Below are 17,306 nucleotides of genomic sequence, written 5' to 3' on the forward strand. Positions count from 1 at the left end.
ACAGTGCATACAGAAAGTGTTCACAGCGCTTCGCTTTTCCCACATTTCATCATGTTACAGCCTTATTCCAAAAAGGATTAAATTCATTTTTTTCCTGAAAATTCTACACATAATACCCCATAATGACATGAAAAACATTTTTTTTTTTTTTAAATGTTTGCAAATTTATTAGAAATAAAGAATGAAAATATGTACATAAGTATTCACAGCCTTTGCTCGGTACTTTGTTGTGGCACCTTTGGCAGCAATTATGGCCTCAAGTCTTGGAATATGAAGCCACAAGCTTGGCACATCTATCTGTGGTCCATTTCTCTTTACAGAACCTCAGGAGCTCCATCAGGTTGGATGGGGAGCGTCGGTGCACAGCCATTTTCAGATCCCTCCAGAGATGTTCAATGGGATTCATGTCTGGGCTCTGGCTGGGCCACTCTAGAACATTCACAGAGTTGTCCTGAAGCCACTCCTTCGATATCTTGCTGTGTGTTTAGGGTCGTTCTCCTGTTGAAAAATAAACCGTCGCCCCAGTCTGAGGTCAAGAGCGTTCTGGACCAGGTTTTCTTCCGGGATGTTTCTATACATTACTGCATTCATTTTTCCCTCAATCTTGACTAGTCTACTGGTTTCTGCTGCTGAAAAACATCCCCACAGCATGATGCTGCCACCACCATGCTTCACTGTAGGGATGGTATTGGCCAGGTGATGAGCGGTGCCTGGTGTCCTCCAAACATTACGCCTGGCATTCACGTCAAGGAGTTCAATCTTTGTTTCATCAGACCAGAGAATTTTGTTTCTCATGGTCTGAGAGTCTTTCAGGTGCCTTTTGGAAAACTCCAGGTGGGCTGCCATGTGCCTTTTACTAAGGAGTGGCTTCCGTCTGGCCACTCTACCATACAGGCCTGATTGGTGGAGTGCTGCAGAGATGGTCGTCCTGCAGGAAGGTTCTCCTCTCTCCACAGAGGAACCCTGGAGCTCTGTAAGAGTGACCATCGGGTTGTTAGTCACCTCCCTCACTAAAGCCCTTCTTCCCCGATCACTCAGTTTAGAGGGATGTCCAGCTCTAGGAAGAGTCCTGGTGGTTCCAAACTTCTTCCATTTATGGATGATGGAGGCCACTGTGCTCATTGGGACCTTTAAAGCAGCAGAAATGTTTCTGTACCCTTCCTCAGACCTGTGCCTTCAGACAATCCTGTCTCAGAGGTCTACAAACAATTCCTTGGACTTCATGCTTGTTTTGTGGTCCGACATACACTGTAAACTGTGGGACCTTATATAGACAGGTGTGTGCCTTTCCAAACCATGTCCAATCAACTGAATTTACCACAGGTAGACTCCAGTTAGGCTGTAGAAACATCTCAAGATGATCAGTGGAAACAGAATGCACCTCAGCTCAATTTTGAGCTTGACCTAACCCTAACCCTAATCCCTTTTGGAAAAAGGCTGTAACATGATGAAATGTGGGAAAAGCAAAGTGCTGTGAATACTTTCCGTATGCACTGTATAGGCAGAACGAGGTGCTGCAGAGCCCCCAGCCACAGCACCACCAACTAGTAAACACCCTGGGACTGATGAAAAATATGGTTTTACTTGAAATAAAATATTGTGAATTATGTAATGTTCCAAAGGTGTTTTACTACCTGTTCATCTTTATTATTTCAAGCAAGGAAATACTATTTAATCCCATGCTTCTGGAGCACATAGTGTATCTGTGTGCCCCCCTCATCCTCCCGTGCGCTCTTTTCACCACCTGTTGAACAGACGATCTTCCTACGGAGTGTGATACATATTTTCTCCTCCACTTTTATGTCTGATCATTTCTTTTTCACCTCAGTCACAATCTGACGCTCTGAGGCAAAGCAACGTGATCAGCCTTTCTATCATTCCTAATGTTCACTGCGTCACCACTTCAACAATTAATACCTCCACCTGCATTGAGTTATATTTGTTTTATTTGCTCGTTTTCCCCCTCGTATTAGTGAATATTCATTAAGGGCATTCACCTGACCTTTTATAGGCACCGTATGGGTGGAGTAAGGTGTTTCCTCACTTGCAACAACTTTTTGTTTAAAAATGATAATCATCTAGAAACAGGCGTGGGACGAGCGTGTGCCCTCGTTTACAAGTCTGACAGATTTTTTTTGCGTATGCACTTTGTGGTTTTTAGCGAACACCAGCTGCAGTGATCTTACCTAGGCACACTTTTATAAATGAGGCCCCAGAGCCGTTACCATGGCAACGCTCTTCATTAAAGCCCCTAACCTTCGGTTTTTGTCCTACAGAGGCTTCAGCGCCCCCTGGTGTTGAAGCGTCGTGCTCACGGCCTCTGTTGATACCTTTAATGATGATGTCAGACTCCTCTCAGCATTCTGTGCTCATCTGTTGCCATGGCAACACAATGATGATCAAGCGTAAAGCACCGTCACATTAAAATTCATTTTTTCCTAATTATTTAGGGAAGTTTGCTTTGAATCGCTTTAATTGTTAAATGAACGCTTAAAATTAATTGAAGAAAATGCATCTTCTCCAAATTTCAAAATAAAACCCTTTCTAATGACCTTTAATAGAACCTGGTTGGTGCTTGTAATTCAGCACATTGGAAGCTGGGACAAACTTCAGACCAGTGAGCAGAGGAATTCAGTTTTTTTTTGCGTGGAATGAATTCTTAAAAAAAAAAAAAAAAAAAAAAAACAACTCACGTTGTTTCCGTTCTTCATCATGGCCTTCAGGGACTGAGCCGCGTCCTGGAAAACAAAGGAAAGATGAAGAGGAATGGAAACAAAGCATTATTTCTGCCATGACTGGTCATTAGATATAATGAAGATACAGTCTCACCTGGCTATAAGTCACATGTCTGAAAGTTAATCTGGTGGGTTTTGAAGTAAACAACTGGTACATTTTCAAACTTGTTACATTTTCTAAAATCCTTACAGCTGTATGGATAGTGTGTCGTGATTGACAGATAGTAACAATCACATTTTAACAAAAGCAGATCTGAGAATATTTCAGCCACAAATACATAACTTTAACAAAGCGATGTTATTCATAAAGAAAACCAGGTGAGGATTAATCTAAGAAAAAAAGAAAGAGGGAAAAAACAAAACAAGAACCAAATATGTCAAATTAACAACACTGGTTTGGAGTGAGTGGAATAATATGTAGGTGTGTCTAAATCATTTTATTTAATGAGTATGGCATCAGCAGGTTTCAAACTAGTAAAATATTTCTTTCTGGTCTCCTAAAGCATATGTGATTTTCTCCATGTGCTATAATTCTCTAAGTTTCTCAGTCCACATATTGTACTGTATGTTGGGGCGTTTGGAATGTGGTGGTTTTAATGGTTTATACTGGTTATTTTTAGGACTGTTGACCATAGTCCAGATCCTCCTTTTTGCACAGAGTCAAGAACAGGAGTGGCGGTTTTTCAAAATAAAACACCACGATCATTGGCAATACATTTTTCAAAAACATTCTTTTTTTGCAGTCGATCGAACAGGTCCAGGAACCTGAAACCTCCTCATATTCTCTTAACTGGTTTGTGCTGCACGCCTGAAATGGACAAATAAGTCACACCCTCACTTTAAAATGGAAAAAAGACGTGACTTATACTCTAGGAGTTACAGTAATTTCCTCTTGTTCTTCATACCTTGAAAACAAGAATGATACTTTCTGTTCTAAAGAACCCTAAAGCAGTGACCGTACCTGGTTGTGGTGCGTCCTCATGTCGAAGGCCTGCTGTCGGGCGTTCTGGACCGGCTCGGGTCGGTCCCTCCTGCCCAGGGCGTGGGGGGCGAACTGGCCTGTGGTCATGTAGGCGGGGCCCTGACGCTGCTGCTCCTGTTGCTACACAGACGCGTAGACATACATTTGTTAGAACAGAGCCAATCTATCATTTTTAACGTCTCGGGCCGATGAAAAATATACATTTTCCAACATAAAATAATGACTAAATTCATCCATTAATATCTCCAAATTAAAAAAAGAAGTACTTTGTGTCATCGTTTTTCATTTCTAACGCTTCATCAGACAAAGTGTCAGAGAAACTAAACTAAGCTCTTTTCTCTCTTAAATGTTTGAGCTTTAGGTTCTACTCACTCTAATCCTCCTCCTCTTCTCCTTGTTCCGTCTCTTGAAGCCTTCCTGCGAGCGAGAGAAAGTCACGTGAAGAACAGAAACGCTAAAAGCTCAGTGATAATAAGCAAATCTCGACGGGAGGAGAAACTCACATCGTCCTCTTTGCGTTTCTTGAAGATGTTGTCCTCGGCCACGCCCACGGCCTGCATGATCATCTCTACGCGCTCCAGCTTCACGTAGCCGTCCTCCGTCAGGTAGCCCTGCAGCCACACGGTTCACTCTGTGTTAGACAACACAGCCACAGCCAGCTGAGCTGAGCTTAAAAACGATGATTAATCTCTCTTAATTAGTAAGATATGAGTTAAAGTTTGGGCTAATTAGCCGCACCCTCGCTAGCCTAATGAGCAATATCCGAGTTGATTTTAGTGTAAATTTTAAGCTCTTTTCAAGGTCTATCAATTAGTATTTTAAGTATTTTCATAAATCTAATAGAAAAGTTATGTTGAATCATATACTTCAAATGTGATTTCAGAAATATTTTACAGTTATGAGCAAATATGTGAAGCATGGTCACTCAATAGAATTCTTGGCTGATTTGACATGGAATAAACCAAAACTCTGAAACTGAATTGAGAAAATTAAAAAAAAAAAATTAAAAAAAAAATCGGAGGCTTTATTCTCGTCCCTTAAACAGTGCGCTGACACAGCGCTCTCATCAGGAATTTTTCTCAGCATAGGGGGATCGTGTGGCACGTGCCTGAATGCTACTGGTGCAAACAATTTAAACTCTCTGAGGCTAAATTTAGTGAAGTAAAGCAAAAGTTGGGTTTGGTTGTTTTGTTTGTTTGTTTATCTTTGTTCCAGCCTTATCTTAAAGCTAAAAGTTATTTGTTGAATTGATGAAGGTGATGATAAATGCAGTTAAAGTTAGTCATGCTTGGTGTATGTATGTATGTATGTATGTATGTGTCTCCTCCACTAATAAATACTCAAACACACTTTACAGACAAGAAATAATATTTCTTTCAAAAGACTGAATCAAAGATGTGCTTTTTAAGACTCGGCACGAGAGAACACGGCCTGAACCCGTCCGACCAGAATGAAGATGATGCATCTTTAAGCCCGAACATGTTTCAACCGGACGGTATTCACGTCCGGTTGAAACGTGCATAAATGATCCGTTGAGAGTTATAAACATGACGAGCAGCTTCATGTGTCGCTACACGCTGTGTTTGATTGAAGACACACTGTTTATAGTGGACAGTAATTACGGTTACCAAGCGGAGAATGCATACAATCAGCATTGGGGGCAGCTAAGTGGCGGCAGGGGTCCTTCGAGTGCTTGGGTAAAGACAGGGGTATCCAAGCAGATCGCCTGTATTAAATAGATGGTGCAGAGGATATATGTGTTTCTTGGTTATGGAAATTAAAAAAAAGAGCTAAAAAAACCCGTGCACACCTGGAAGTCCCTTTGGTGTCCAAGTGTGCAGCAATTATTACGACGGTAGTGAAAAAAAAAAAAATAACTGAAAATCCCGGCATTCTTTCTTACCCCAGTTTTGTGCACAACATCTTTGTAGATCCCAACAAGCCGATCGATGGCTCCTTCTCTGCACACACACACACAGTTTTATTATAACACACGCTGTCTTCAAACCTCCAAGCAGACACTCACCTGATCTCCAAGGACGGAAGATGAGGGAGGAAGTCGTTTCCAACGAAGAAGCACATGAAGACCCAGTCATCGATGCTCCGTTCAAACTCAAAGGGAAAAGGCAGACTGGCCATGGTCAGCTCCCGGGCCAGGTACTGAGAGACAAGATCATACAACAGATCACATAACTTTAGCTGAGCCACAGTTTCCCACAGACATTAAGAGAAATGAGTTTATAATGAAATAAGAAGACAACCGTATGGTTTCTATGGAATTCTTTCCTCATCTATCTGTGTTTCAGTGTTACATTGATCAGCTGCTGGTAATAAAAAGGCCTGAGAGGATTCTCACAGCAGAGACTAACACAAAATCCACTTTCTATGAAACATGAAGGAAATAATATTGATACATTTGAGAAACAAAAATAATCTTTATGAGAGAGAACAATATGTTTGCGTTCATAATCATAACTCAGAGAGCTCAGCTAATTTGTGGAATCCCTCAGGGCTCTATTCTCGGAGCTCGTTTGTTTATCGTTTACATTAATGATTATAAAAATGTTTGTATAATGACCTTGAATCTATGTTTGCCAATGACATGTCTCATCTTAAGAGAAGTAAATGAAGAATTATTCAAGTGTGGTTCAAACAAATCAAGTTTTCTCTTAAAATACATAAAACTAACTTCTATATTAGTTTACTTTTCCCATACCTTATCTATTGTAATATGGTTTGGGGCAATACCAGTCTAACTTATCTAAACAAAGTTATTTTAATTCAAAAGAAATTTCTAAGAATGTTGGAATCCTCTGATAAATTGTCTTCATCTGTTTAGGAAATACTACATTTTGTCCATTTTCAATGTTAATATTTACAGAAACTGTTTATTCATGTATAGGTACAGTATGTGCACTTGCCCACTGAATAACCAACTGTATTCTGTAATTTTTTAATATTCTTTCGATTTCTGTGATTATTCAACAAGGCATTGCAGGATTTGAATAATTGTGTACAGTAGTCCTTCGTTTGTCGCGGGGGTTACGTTCTAAAAATAACCCGCAGTAGGAGAAATCCACGAAGTAGTCAGCTTTATTTTTTATAATTATTATACATGTTTTAAGGCTGTAAAACCCCTCACCACACACTTTATACACTGTTCTCAGACAAGAATGAACATTTCTCTTTTTTTAAACATTCTCAAAGTTCAAACCTTCATTGATTTTAAAACATAAACCAGTTTTCACACATACAACACTTCAGAGTCACACTGCTAGTGATCAGACATTGATGCTGAACGCATTCAGAGTCTTTGTTGACGATGACGTCACGTCAACACAGACACCGGTCTGTTCACCCATTCAACTGTGTGACCACATGGAGCTGTAGGACACGCCCTTTAGAACCAGGACTAGGAAGGATTAGGTGTGGAGGAGAATCAGTGAGGTGGTGGTGGTAGCAGGTAAAAGTTCTCTCTGTAGCACTGAGCTAGCATAGCATTAGCCGCTAATCACACCTGCTTTTTTCACTGGTGGTTTATGTTTATGAGAGGAGAAAAAGGAGCACAGCTCCTCGCTTCAGCAGGCAGTGAAACTCACTTAATTGAATGTGTCACTGGTGGGTGAACGCAGCATTAGCCAATCAGGACGCAGAACACAATGTACGTTCATGCGCTGTAAAAAAAAATCTGTGAAACACCGAGGCCGCGAAAGGTGAACCGCAATGTAGAAAGGGACTACTGTATATGCAAAAGTGTTGGAAGAAAACTTTGGTTTTCATGAGAGAATATTCTCCACAGGGAGAACGCTGACTCACCTCTCTAAGAACACACAACCTGATGAAGATGAACTCCTGCTCGCTCACCGGCATCGAATCTGCAAACTCGTCATTCTGAAAGAGACGACAGAAAATGTTAATCCTCTCCCGCCAGAAAAAGAAGCGTTGAATGATTTCCTGCACCTCTCCTTTCTTCTCCCGGGCCACGCCCTGACAGTCCTTGATGTCGTGACCCATCTGTCCACACAGAGCGCAGGGGCGTGGTTTGTTAGGTTTGAACTCCTCTCTGATGATGGTGAAGTTGGGCTCGTGTGTGGCCAGGCCCAGCATGATTAGGTCAGCTGAGAGGAGAGCAGAGCTCATCACACACACACACAGGCTGATCACATGATCACATGTTCCCAGGCTTACCGTCGGCACCGCAGAGGCAGTGGTGTGTGTTGGGGTCATGATTGGGCTGAGCTGTAGGAAATGGACAGAAAATACGGACTTCACTTCCTGAAATGGAAACTTTTTTTTATAACCATTTCTATTTATTTATTTCCTATTTAAAATAAACCTCAAATACTATGTTTTTGTGGTTCTTAGAACAAATGGAGATGATGGTGAAAAATAGCATATGGGTTAAAAGTGACCAAAAATGGCGGAAAAGGTGGTGAAATTGGATTTAAAAAAGCCATAGAAATTGGTTAAAAGTTGTAAAAACTGGGGTAAAAACGGACAGAAAAAGTGGTAAAAAAGGGTTTAAAGTGTCAATATTGGAACAATTAGTTTAAACTTGTACATAATGGGCATGACAACTGGAGAATGTGGTTAAATTGGCAAAAAAAAGCATGAAATATGGGACAATATTACACATTTACACCATATTTTTCATTGTCAAACAGGTGCGTTTGATGTAAATACAGCAGAGAAATATGAAATTAATGACGAGCATAAACTCTATAAACAATATTAAGCATGTTCGGCATGATTCGAAAAAGTTTAAAAACCTTGGGTTAAGTGAATATATTTTATATATGTTGATATATTTAATGAGAGAGAGTAACAGATACCTCTCTGTCTCCTGATGAAATCCATAATCTTATGTTCTCCTTCACCTGGAACGCTGGCATCTGATAGAAACACCTGGAGCAGGAATGTAAATGTTTTTTATTTCTAATGAAGGACGAAAAGATGAAAAACATGACGAGTGAAGGAAAGAAACACTCACCACAATGTTCTTCCATCCCGGGTCGTTGCTGAGTCTCTCAGCGACATAATACCTCAAACACTGAGCCAGGTTGTCCATGAACTCTGTCCCCTGTACACAGAGAGAGAGAGAGGACGACGTTATTCACTGGTACAGACGTATATAGATTAGATCTGCTCCTAAATGTTAGATGAGAGCGTCACACGTACAGGAGTGATGCAGTTACTGTCAAATCTCTCTTTGATTTCCTCTGGTGGAAGATAACCTCCTGTAGAAAAAAGAACAAATAAACAATGATCCTCTACATTATACCATTCATAAGTATTTATATGTTTACACACACCTCTTTGGATGATCTCCTCCCTCATGCGCTCCTTGGACTCAGTTAGTTCCACTCCTTCTTTGGAGGCTCTGAAGCGACGCGAGCGCTGCTGGTTCATTTTAGCACGAGGAGCCTGAGGAAGAAACAACCAGAAACTGAGCATGAGCAGATCAGAGCTGGGACACTCACACACAGCATTTTTTGGGGAGTCATTTTGCATATTCATGTTGTCCTTTTGTATATTTTCCTCACATTTTAATTCATATATAAGTCATTTACTGTGTTTTTATGGTCGTTTGTATATTTTTGTCGTCTAGTGCCTTTTTGTTGTCCCTCAGTGTGTTATTGAAGTCATGTTGTGTTTTTCTATTTTGATACTTTTGGTTACTTTTGCTCAGTGGTTCCCAAACTGGGGTACCCTTAAGGGTACTTGAACACCTCTCAAATATTTCAAACTTTATCTTTTAACATTACAGATTTTTCATGCACAAACTTTTTTCTCATCCATCAATAATAATTTGTGGCACAACTCTTTAAAACACACCAAAATGTGAAATTCTAATTTTAAAACGAGCAAAACATCAGAACAAAAGGAATAAAAAGCCCTAAATTCAAGGTTAATGTTGGACGAGCCACAGTAAAGAGTTTAGACGAGTCTGGAGCACAGATAAATAATGTAGAACATGAGCTAAGGGGTACATGTGATAAATAAAGGCTAAGGAAACACTGCTTCAGCTGCGTTTTGTTGTTTCTCAATTTTTCCTCTGTATGTGTTTAGGGTCATTTTGTGTAGTTATGCTGTCATTTTGTTTGTATTTGTTATTTTTGTAGTCATCTTGTGTGTTATGAGAGATGTCTTATGTTTTATATTGTGTATTCAATTGTTTTTTGTAATTTTCTGTAGTTTTGTTATTTTGTATTTTTTCATCATCCTTGTTTTTCAAAAAGTTTTCTAGAGTCAGTTTGAGAATATTTTGTGTTTACTTTGGGGGGTGCACAAAATGAGCCTAAGGGCCGTACATGGGTCCCCGGACCACCAGTTGCAGAGTTCCTACAGCTTCAGTCAAATTAAATTCAGGACTTAAGACTTTTTATGCCATTTGAAATTAAATTGGAGACTACTTCAATGAGATTTAAGAATACTTCATAATAAACATAATTAATTACAAAGGGGGAGGGTACATTTTTTTTTCCAGTGCAAATGGCGGCCCCCAAAGTAAACACACAAAAGTGCACAAAATGGCAGTAAAATACACAAAAAAAACTGACTTACAGTTCATACGGAAAGTATTCACAGCACTTCACTTTTCCCACATTTCATCATGTTACAGCCTTTTTCCAAAAGGGATTAAATTCACTTTTTTCCCTCAAAATTCTACACATAATTCCCAATAATGACAACTTAAAAACGCTTGTTTGAGATTTTTGGCAAATTTCTTAAAAATAAAAAAATGAGGAAATCACTTGTACATAAGTATTCAAAGCCTTTGAGATCAAGCTCAAAATTGAGCTGAGGTGCATTCTGTTTCCACTGATCATCTTGAGATGTTTCTACAGCCTAACTGGAGTCCACCTGTGGTAAATTCAGTTGATTGGACATGGTTTGGAAAGGTACACACCTGTCTATATAAGGTCCCACAGTTAACAGTGCATGTCAGACCACTAAACAAGCATGAAGTCGATGGAATTGTCTGTAGACCTCTGAGACAGGATTGTCTCAAGGCACAGGTCTGGGGAAGGGTACAGAAACATTTCTGCTGCTTTAAAGGTCCCAATGAGCACAGTCGCCTCCATCATCCATAAATGGAAGAAGTTTGGAACCACCAGGACTCTTCCTAGAGCTGGTCGTTAAGTAGGTTTTGAGTTTATCCTTAAAGGTGGGGAGAGTAGCAGGCTCCCGTACTGAGACGGGGAGCTAGTTCCAAAGGGGAGGGGCCTGATAGCTGAAAGCTGTTCCTCCTGTTCTACATCTAGACACGTTAGGAACTTCCAGGAGACCAGCAGACTGAGAGCGGAGTGATCTGCCTGGACGATAGGACACTAACAGGTCTCTAAGATATACAGAGCTTGATCATGTAGAGCTTTGTATTTTAACAGGAGGATTTTAAACTCTATTCTAGATTTTACAGGAAGTCAATGAAGAGAAGTCAACACTGTAGAAATATCTTCTCTACTGTTAGTACCTGTTAGTATTCTAGCTGCAGCATTCTGAATTAACTGGAGACTTTTTAGTGAGTTACTAGGACATCCTGACAGTATAGAGTTATAATAATCTAATCTAGATGTAACACATGCATGGATTAGTTTTTCAGCATCACTCTGGGTCAAGATATTCCTGATTTTAGAGATATTACAGAGGTGGAAGAAGGCTGTCCTTGTGATTTGTTTAATATAAAATAAAGAGCAAAAAAAAAAAAAAAAAACAGATCCAGGATGTCCTTTATTTATTTTATTCACCTTATTTTAACAGTCAACCCTAAACAGAACACTTCTGTGATGTAGCTTAATAATCAAGCACTACATTAATAGAAAATTCACGTTAGACTTTAGTACAAGATTAAATATTGAATAAAAATGTCTAATATAAAAATGAATAGTGCCTCATCTTAAAATACCCAACAGGCATGTTAACAAATAGGAAAATAAAAGTACCACAGAGCTGTAAAGTAAGGCCAGTAATGAGCTTTTAGGAACTGAACTCTTAATGTTTACTCTCATTTAGTTCACACATTAAAATGTATGTTTTTATGATGAAAAGTATGATAACTTCATTTTGTTGGTATTGCAGGTTTAGAGCATGAAAAGTATTAGCTGCTTATTAAATAACAGGGGTGAGATCTGCAGATAGAGGTTCATTTAGAACAGGAGTTCTCATCTGGTCTCATCCTAGGACCCACATTTTGTCATTGGGTCCCACGTTTTTTTTAAGAATTCAACCAAACAAATTTAGTTTTACAAAAATAGCTGTTGAAAACATCATATTTTTTAAAACAAATCTATATATTTTCCTGTGCAACATGCATTTCACAGCATGCATGTCAAAATAAAAGACAAGTGCAACATGAGACATTAAGTATTTATTTATTTTTGACCAGCTAAGTACAGGTCCGCGACCCACCAGCTGAGAATCACTGATTTAGAACACACCTGCACGTCCTGCAGTAAATTGACTTATGGTCTATTCTCACACACAAACATACACGCAAATCCCAAACACTGGCGCGCACACACAAACACGCCCTTAAACATCTGTGCACAGTGCACACACACACTAGCATCAGGCTAGTTAGCAGAGGTAGGGATCGGCGATATTGACAAAAACTTATTTCGATAATTTCAAGAATTTATCACGATAACGATAAAAATCACAATAAATAAAATGAAAAATGAAATAAAAAAATCACAACTTAGTGTAAACAGGCTCCTTACAAACTCAAATAAATCTTAATACATCAACATTAGACACAATTAAAAAGGCTACAATAACTGCTGACTCAGAGTTCATGAGTTGATATTTTATGGAATATATTTGTGCGTGTGGATTACTATTAGTGTTACTGTATGTAATTCATTTATTTCCTCCCTGTGTTTGAGGAACTTTGGGTGGATCTGATGGAAGAACTTGAATAGGTTCACTTTGTTGGATGTTATCTGTTTTAACCACGTAGCGGTTCATGATGTATCACAGCATAGTAGCTTCTGGTAGCTGAGACGAAGACCTCACACACAGACAGACGGCGGTGTGTGCGGGGGGCGGTGGCGGTGCACACCGTGCAGAGCTTCCGTAAACAACGTTCCACTTCAGAGAATATCTTGTTGACAACAAACAGGAACAGTTTTGGCCAGTGGAACATGTTTTTTTTGGGGCATTCTTAGCTAAATTGAGGGACAAATGGCCCGTGGCCCTCGCTAATTTCAGACATGGGAATTTATCGTTTATATCGAGGGATGACAAATTCTTACCGGTGAGAATGTTTTTGACAATAAATCAAAACCATAAAATATCGCACATTCCTACAGAGGCTAATGATACGTTTGTTCTCTTCCAAACAGAACAAATGTAGTGATTAACCTGATGTTGAACTCCTTTATTCACAAACATCTGAGAACTGGTTTAACTCTCCACCTCAGCTCTGCATCCAACTTGTTCTGCTGACCAAACAACAGACAGGCTCCTCCTCTTTTTGACACAAGTTCTTCTGTGTCATCATGTTCTACTAGTTCTGCAGCTGCAGAGCTTTCTTATCCATTTACATCGTAACCATGGTAACCAGAGCGCTACTGTTTACCTTCACAGTGCAACTTTGACACGGCGCAGCTATATTAAAAAATTATATCATACGGAAATATATAGCGGTATTTGGTATGAACCGGTATACCACCCACCCCATAATGATAATAAATATTCATACATATATTGGGAGATAACGTCCGATTCCGATCCAGTCTGAAACCACGTGATCTGGCCTGACATCCTTACTTTGAAATGTTGGAGATCAGAAACGGACTCACCACTCCGTCGATGGCCATGTATAAAACTCTTCTGGGTCTCACGATGTTGAAGAGCCGATCGATGTACTCAAAGATGGCGACCATCATCTCGTCTTCGTTCTTCGGGGCCGGCCTGTGAGGAAGAGGAGGAGTGAATCATAGGATTTGATACACTGTGGTGATGATGGTGATGAGGGGGTGGATCCTACTTGTCTTCAGGGTGGGTGCAGGGATGGATGATCCCGTTCATGTCAAGGTACAGATTATCAAACTCCACCTCGTTGGGGTTGGGTTTGGTCGTATCCACTGGGATTCGAACTCCATTGCACTCTTTAGCCTTTAAACAAAACATAAACATGTTTAAAAATGACTTTTAAAACTGCTTCATGTTTTATTCTACTTTGTTCTCTCTGGTTTAGTGATCAGAAATATGTGGGCATGGTTTAAGTTATTGTCCCGCCCCCTGGTGCAGTGGCTCTAAACCTTTTCAGCATTGACCTCCAGAATAAAGGGCCCAGAGACCGGGGACCCCCACTGAAGGTGGTGAAAGGAGATTTTAAAAACTAAGGCTGAACAATTTATCGTTTTCTGATTGAAACCACAATTTCAGACGTGATCATGTGATCATGTCCCTTGCCTGACCCAGGATATGTTTACGACTATTTTACACATACATGCTGTCTCCCTCCCTCCTCCAATCAGAAGCAGCCTCATGCTCGTGGAAAGGTCACGCTAACCAATAAGTAGGGCGTATCATTTCACCGTTGACCCTCTGGGGCCGACGGACGCGCCGGCGCGTCCTGATCACATAAACGTTTTAAAGAGCCAATAGCGGAAAGTGCAGCATCCTTGGATCTCCATTTCAACTTGTGTCGAAAGTGCAGATGTCAAACTACAAACCAGTCTTTAAATCATGTTAATAGGCCAAATAGAAGTGGCGTTATGAGGGAAAATGTGTTTTTCTGTGACATTTTCTTGAGCTGTCAGTGCTCCGTACAAGAAGACGCTGAAGAGCGAGTCTAAAACGAAAGTGAAAGTCTTGTGCAGCAAGTTTGAACAACACTGAAACGTCTCATTATAGCTGTTTCCTATTGGTTGAGAAGAAGAAGGCCATTGTCCAATCATAAAGTCTACATATAGTGGGAATATTGTTTTCAAGCGACAGGTAAACAGAGACGGAGAAAAAGAGGGTGAGTTGAGAGATTTGAGATAATAGTGATTATTACTGTGATTTGACTGTTTAGTTAGTGTGTAGTGAGTGAGAATGGAGTGTAGTGTATAATATATTAGTTTATTGTTTTACATCAACACAATGAGGCACAAATTATTTGCCAATTCCCTGTATTTGTGATTCATACTTTTTTGTAAATAGCTATACAAAATCGCCGGAAAGTGACAGAAAGTGGATGAAACGCCGTCATCGTGAGACAAAGAACGTTTGTTATGGGGAAATGTTTCTGAGGACTGCTCATTAGGTGCACCGCCCAGTCAGCTTTTAATACCATCAAATACTCTGCCCCTAGTGGTGAAATCACTGAGGCATCCTTGTGTCCATTTGTTTAAGTTTAATCATTATGATCTGGAATGATGTCATCAGAATAAATTAAATTAGGTACATTTAAATTAATGTCATTTAATTTAAATTAAGTTGATCAAAACTTAATAAACCTGCTCAGATTCAGTAAACCATTGATCTATGAGGGGGAATTGGGTGACATTAATGCTGCTCTCATACATCTTTATACAACAAAAATAATCCATGTCCGTACAACATATGAATTGTATCTTACACATAATTTTTACATATTTTTTTGTTTAACTCGTGCAGTGTCTGTAGGAAGCATGTGTTATTATAGGAAAGTGGGAGGTTCAGTAGTTTTTTCATGGATGGTTAAATGAGGTTGTGTTTGAAGGTGTGACGTCAGGAATATTTAGGTTTAATGTGAAATGTGTAGAGTGATAAATATTGTGTTTTCATTCATTTAAATTAATAAATTGGGGGAAAAGCAACGCACCAGCATGAAGTTATGAAACACTCACATTTACAAGGGAGCTTTAATTCCAAATAAAAGGTAAATCCTCTTTAAATTGACATTGTAAACACTTAATTCCTAATGCAAATTTAACACACAGACCTTGCTTTATAGGTTATGTTTTTGTTATTATTACAGGAGTTAAAAAGCAACATTAGATTTTTGCATTAGAGTAATGGAATTTAATGTTTAAATGGTAATGTGTAAATTTCTGTAATGTTTGTAAATGTTACTGTACATTGTAAATATTGCACTGAAACTTGATTTATAGAAAATTATGAATCAAAAATATTGTAAAATCTGCCAAAAAAATCGCAATTAGATTTTTTCTTAAAATCTTACAGCCTAATTAAAAACCTCAGAAATAAGTTAAAAGTTATTAATTAAAGTAAATGAAAAAAAAAATAGACAGTTGGAAAAGTGGTGGAAAAGATTTATAAGTGTTGAACCAGTTGGTGTTACAGTTCCATTCGTCATCATGTTATCTTGTGACTGTAAATGAATCCAAAAATGTAACGAGTTTAAATACTGAAAAACTTAATCAAACTTGTGAAATAATAATTGAATGGTCTTTATATCAGCTTTATCTAGCCTTTATCATCTATTTGTAGAGAATGTACGACATCATTTCTACTGTTTTAATAGTAATCTTTATTTTGTAATGTTCTGACGGCAGGAACACTTGATAAACAAAGAACGATTTATTCATTATTTAATATAGTTTTGTATTTATCGCCTCAAACCTCTGAGTGGTTTGCTGAAATCAGAGAAATACAAACTTTTTTTTTTTTAAACGACTTTAAAAGAACAAACCTTTCTCCACACCACTAGATTGAATTGGTCATTTAAAAGTTGATTATTGTCAGATGTATTGTAAATAAACTGTTTTAGCGCAGTAAACTGCAATTAAAAAATAATATTTAATTCAGGGTTTAACTTGGTGAAATGCAGAAAGTTCAATTATAGGTTTTTAATCTAAATTCTAAATTTTATTGCTGGATTTCAGGTTCAGTTTACCACAAAACAATTTATTATCTAAAAATTATACTGCATGATCAAATAAAGTTCAAGTATTTATGGATTATTTTCGGTCCCTGTGCTTAGATAAACCCTTAAAGTAGATAAAACAGAGTGAAATTCTATAAAATTACTAGTACGGTGTGATTGTAGCGGCGGGGATGCTAAGCTAACACGCTAGCCTACCTTCTCTTCCACGCAGTGAACGATGATTGATGGATATTTGCGACTCAGCCAACGGAAAAACGCCGGGACTCCCATCTCCGGCTAATGTTCGTCTGTCCGTTGGTAATTAAAACAAAGTGAAGCGTTAGAAAATGTTTAAAACAGTGTATTTAAAACCCGTGTAGAGTCAGACGCTACTGCTACATGCTTCTCCAGGCGGCCATTATTAAACCTTCAACTACCGGTCCAGGGTGAAAACACTTCCGGGCTATTTTTGGCGGGAAGGAAAATAAAATAAAAATAAATACTTTTTTCTTTTCTTTTCTTTTTTTTAATCTAAGAATCTGAATTTTAGAAAATAACTTAAAATGTACTATTATTGGGCAGGAATAGAAGGAATCCTTCACAAATACCAGTTTGTTTTTAATCTTTTTTTTATTTATATAATTATATTATATAATGCTAAACCCACATTGTGCATGAAAAATAGAAGAATGTTATTACTTTGCACTCAAATAACTTTATAATTACTGTTGTAAAAGACGTGATTGTAAGGAAGCGTAGAGCTGCCACATGGGAAAATATATTTTCC

The 17,306-nt window shown here is 38.7% G+C and overlaps 1 protein-coding gene across 4 annotated transcripts in view; it reads right to left on the reverse strand.

Moving 5' to 3' along the window:
- Positions 1-16,945, reverse strand: part of xrn2 (5'-3' exoribonuclease 2) — a 44,445-nt gene extending 27,500 nt beyond the window's left edge. For all 4 annotated transcript variants that reach the window (XM_028440537.1, XM_028440536.1, XM_028440538.1 and 1 more), the window contains exons 1-16: positions 16,736-16,945; positions 13,709-13,836; positions 13,521-13,632; positions 9,030-9,141; positions 8,896-8,954; positions 8,708-8,797; positions 8,550-8,622; positions 7,906-7,956; positions 7,678-7,835; positions 7,534-7,608; positions 5,744-5,877; positions 5,621-5,678; positions 4,221-4,328; positions 4,090-4,134; positions 3,697-3,837; positions 2,694-2,738 (exon numbers count right to left, since the gene is read on the reverse strand). In XM_028440537.1, coding sequence (XP_028296338.1) covers positions 2,694-2,738; positions 3,697-3,837; positions 4,090-4,134; positions 4,221-4,328; positions 5,621-5,678; positions 5,744-5,877; positions 7,534-7,608; positions 7,678-7,835; positions 7,906-7,956; positions 8,550-8,622; positions 8,708-8,797; positions 8,896-8,954; positions 9,030-9,141; positions 13,521-13,632; positions 13,709-13,836; positions 16,736-16,810 — 1,464 coding nt within the window. In that variant the 5' untranslated portion in view covers positions 16,811-16,945. The remainder of the gene's footprint in view (positions 1-2,693; positions 2,739-3,696; positions 3,838-4,089; positions 4,135-4,220; positions 4,329-5,620; positions 5,679-5,743; positions 5,878-7,533; positions 7,609-7,677; positions 7,836-7,905; positions 7,957-8,549; positions 8,623-8,707; positions 8,798-8,895; positions 8,955-9,029; positions 9,142-13,520; positions 13,633-13,708; positions 13,837-16,735) is intronic.
- Between the last annotated feature and the right edge of the window lie 361 nt (positions 16,946-17,306).

The sequence above is a fragment of the Gouania willdenowi genome (genome assembly GCF_900634775.1).
Source record: "Gouania willdenowi chromosome 24 unlocalized genomic scaffold, fGouWil2.1 scaffold_320_arrow_ctg1, whole genome shotgun sequence".
Taxonomy (NCBI): domain Eukaryota; kingdom Metazoa; phylum Chordata; class Actinopteri; order Blenniiformes; family Gobiesocidae; genus Gouania; species Gouania willdenowi.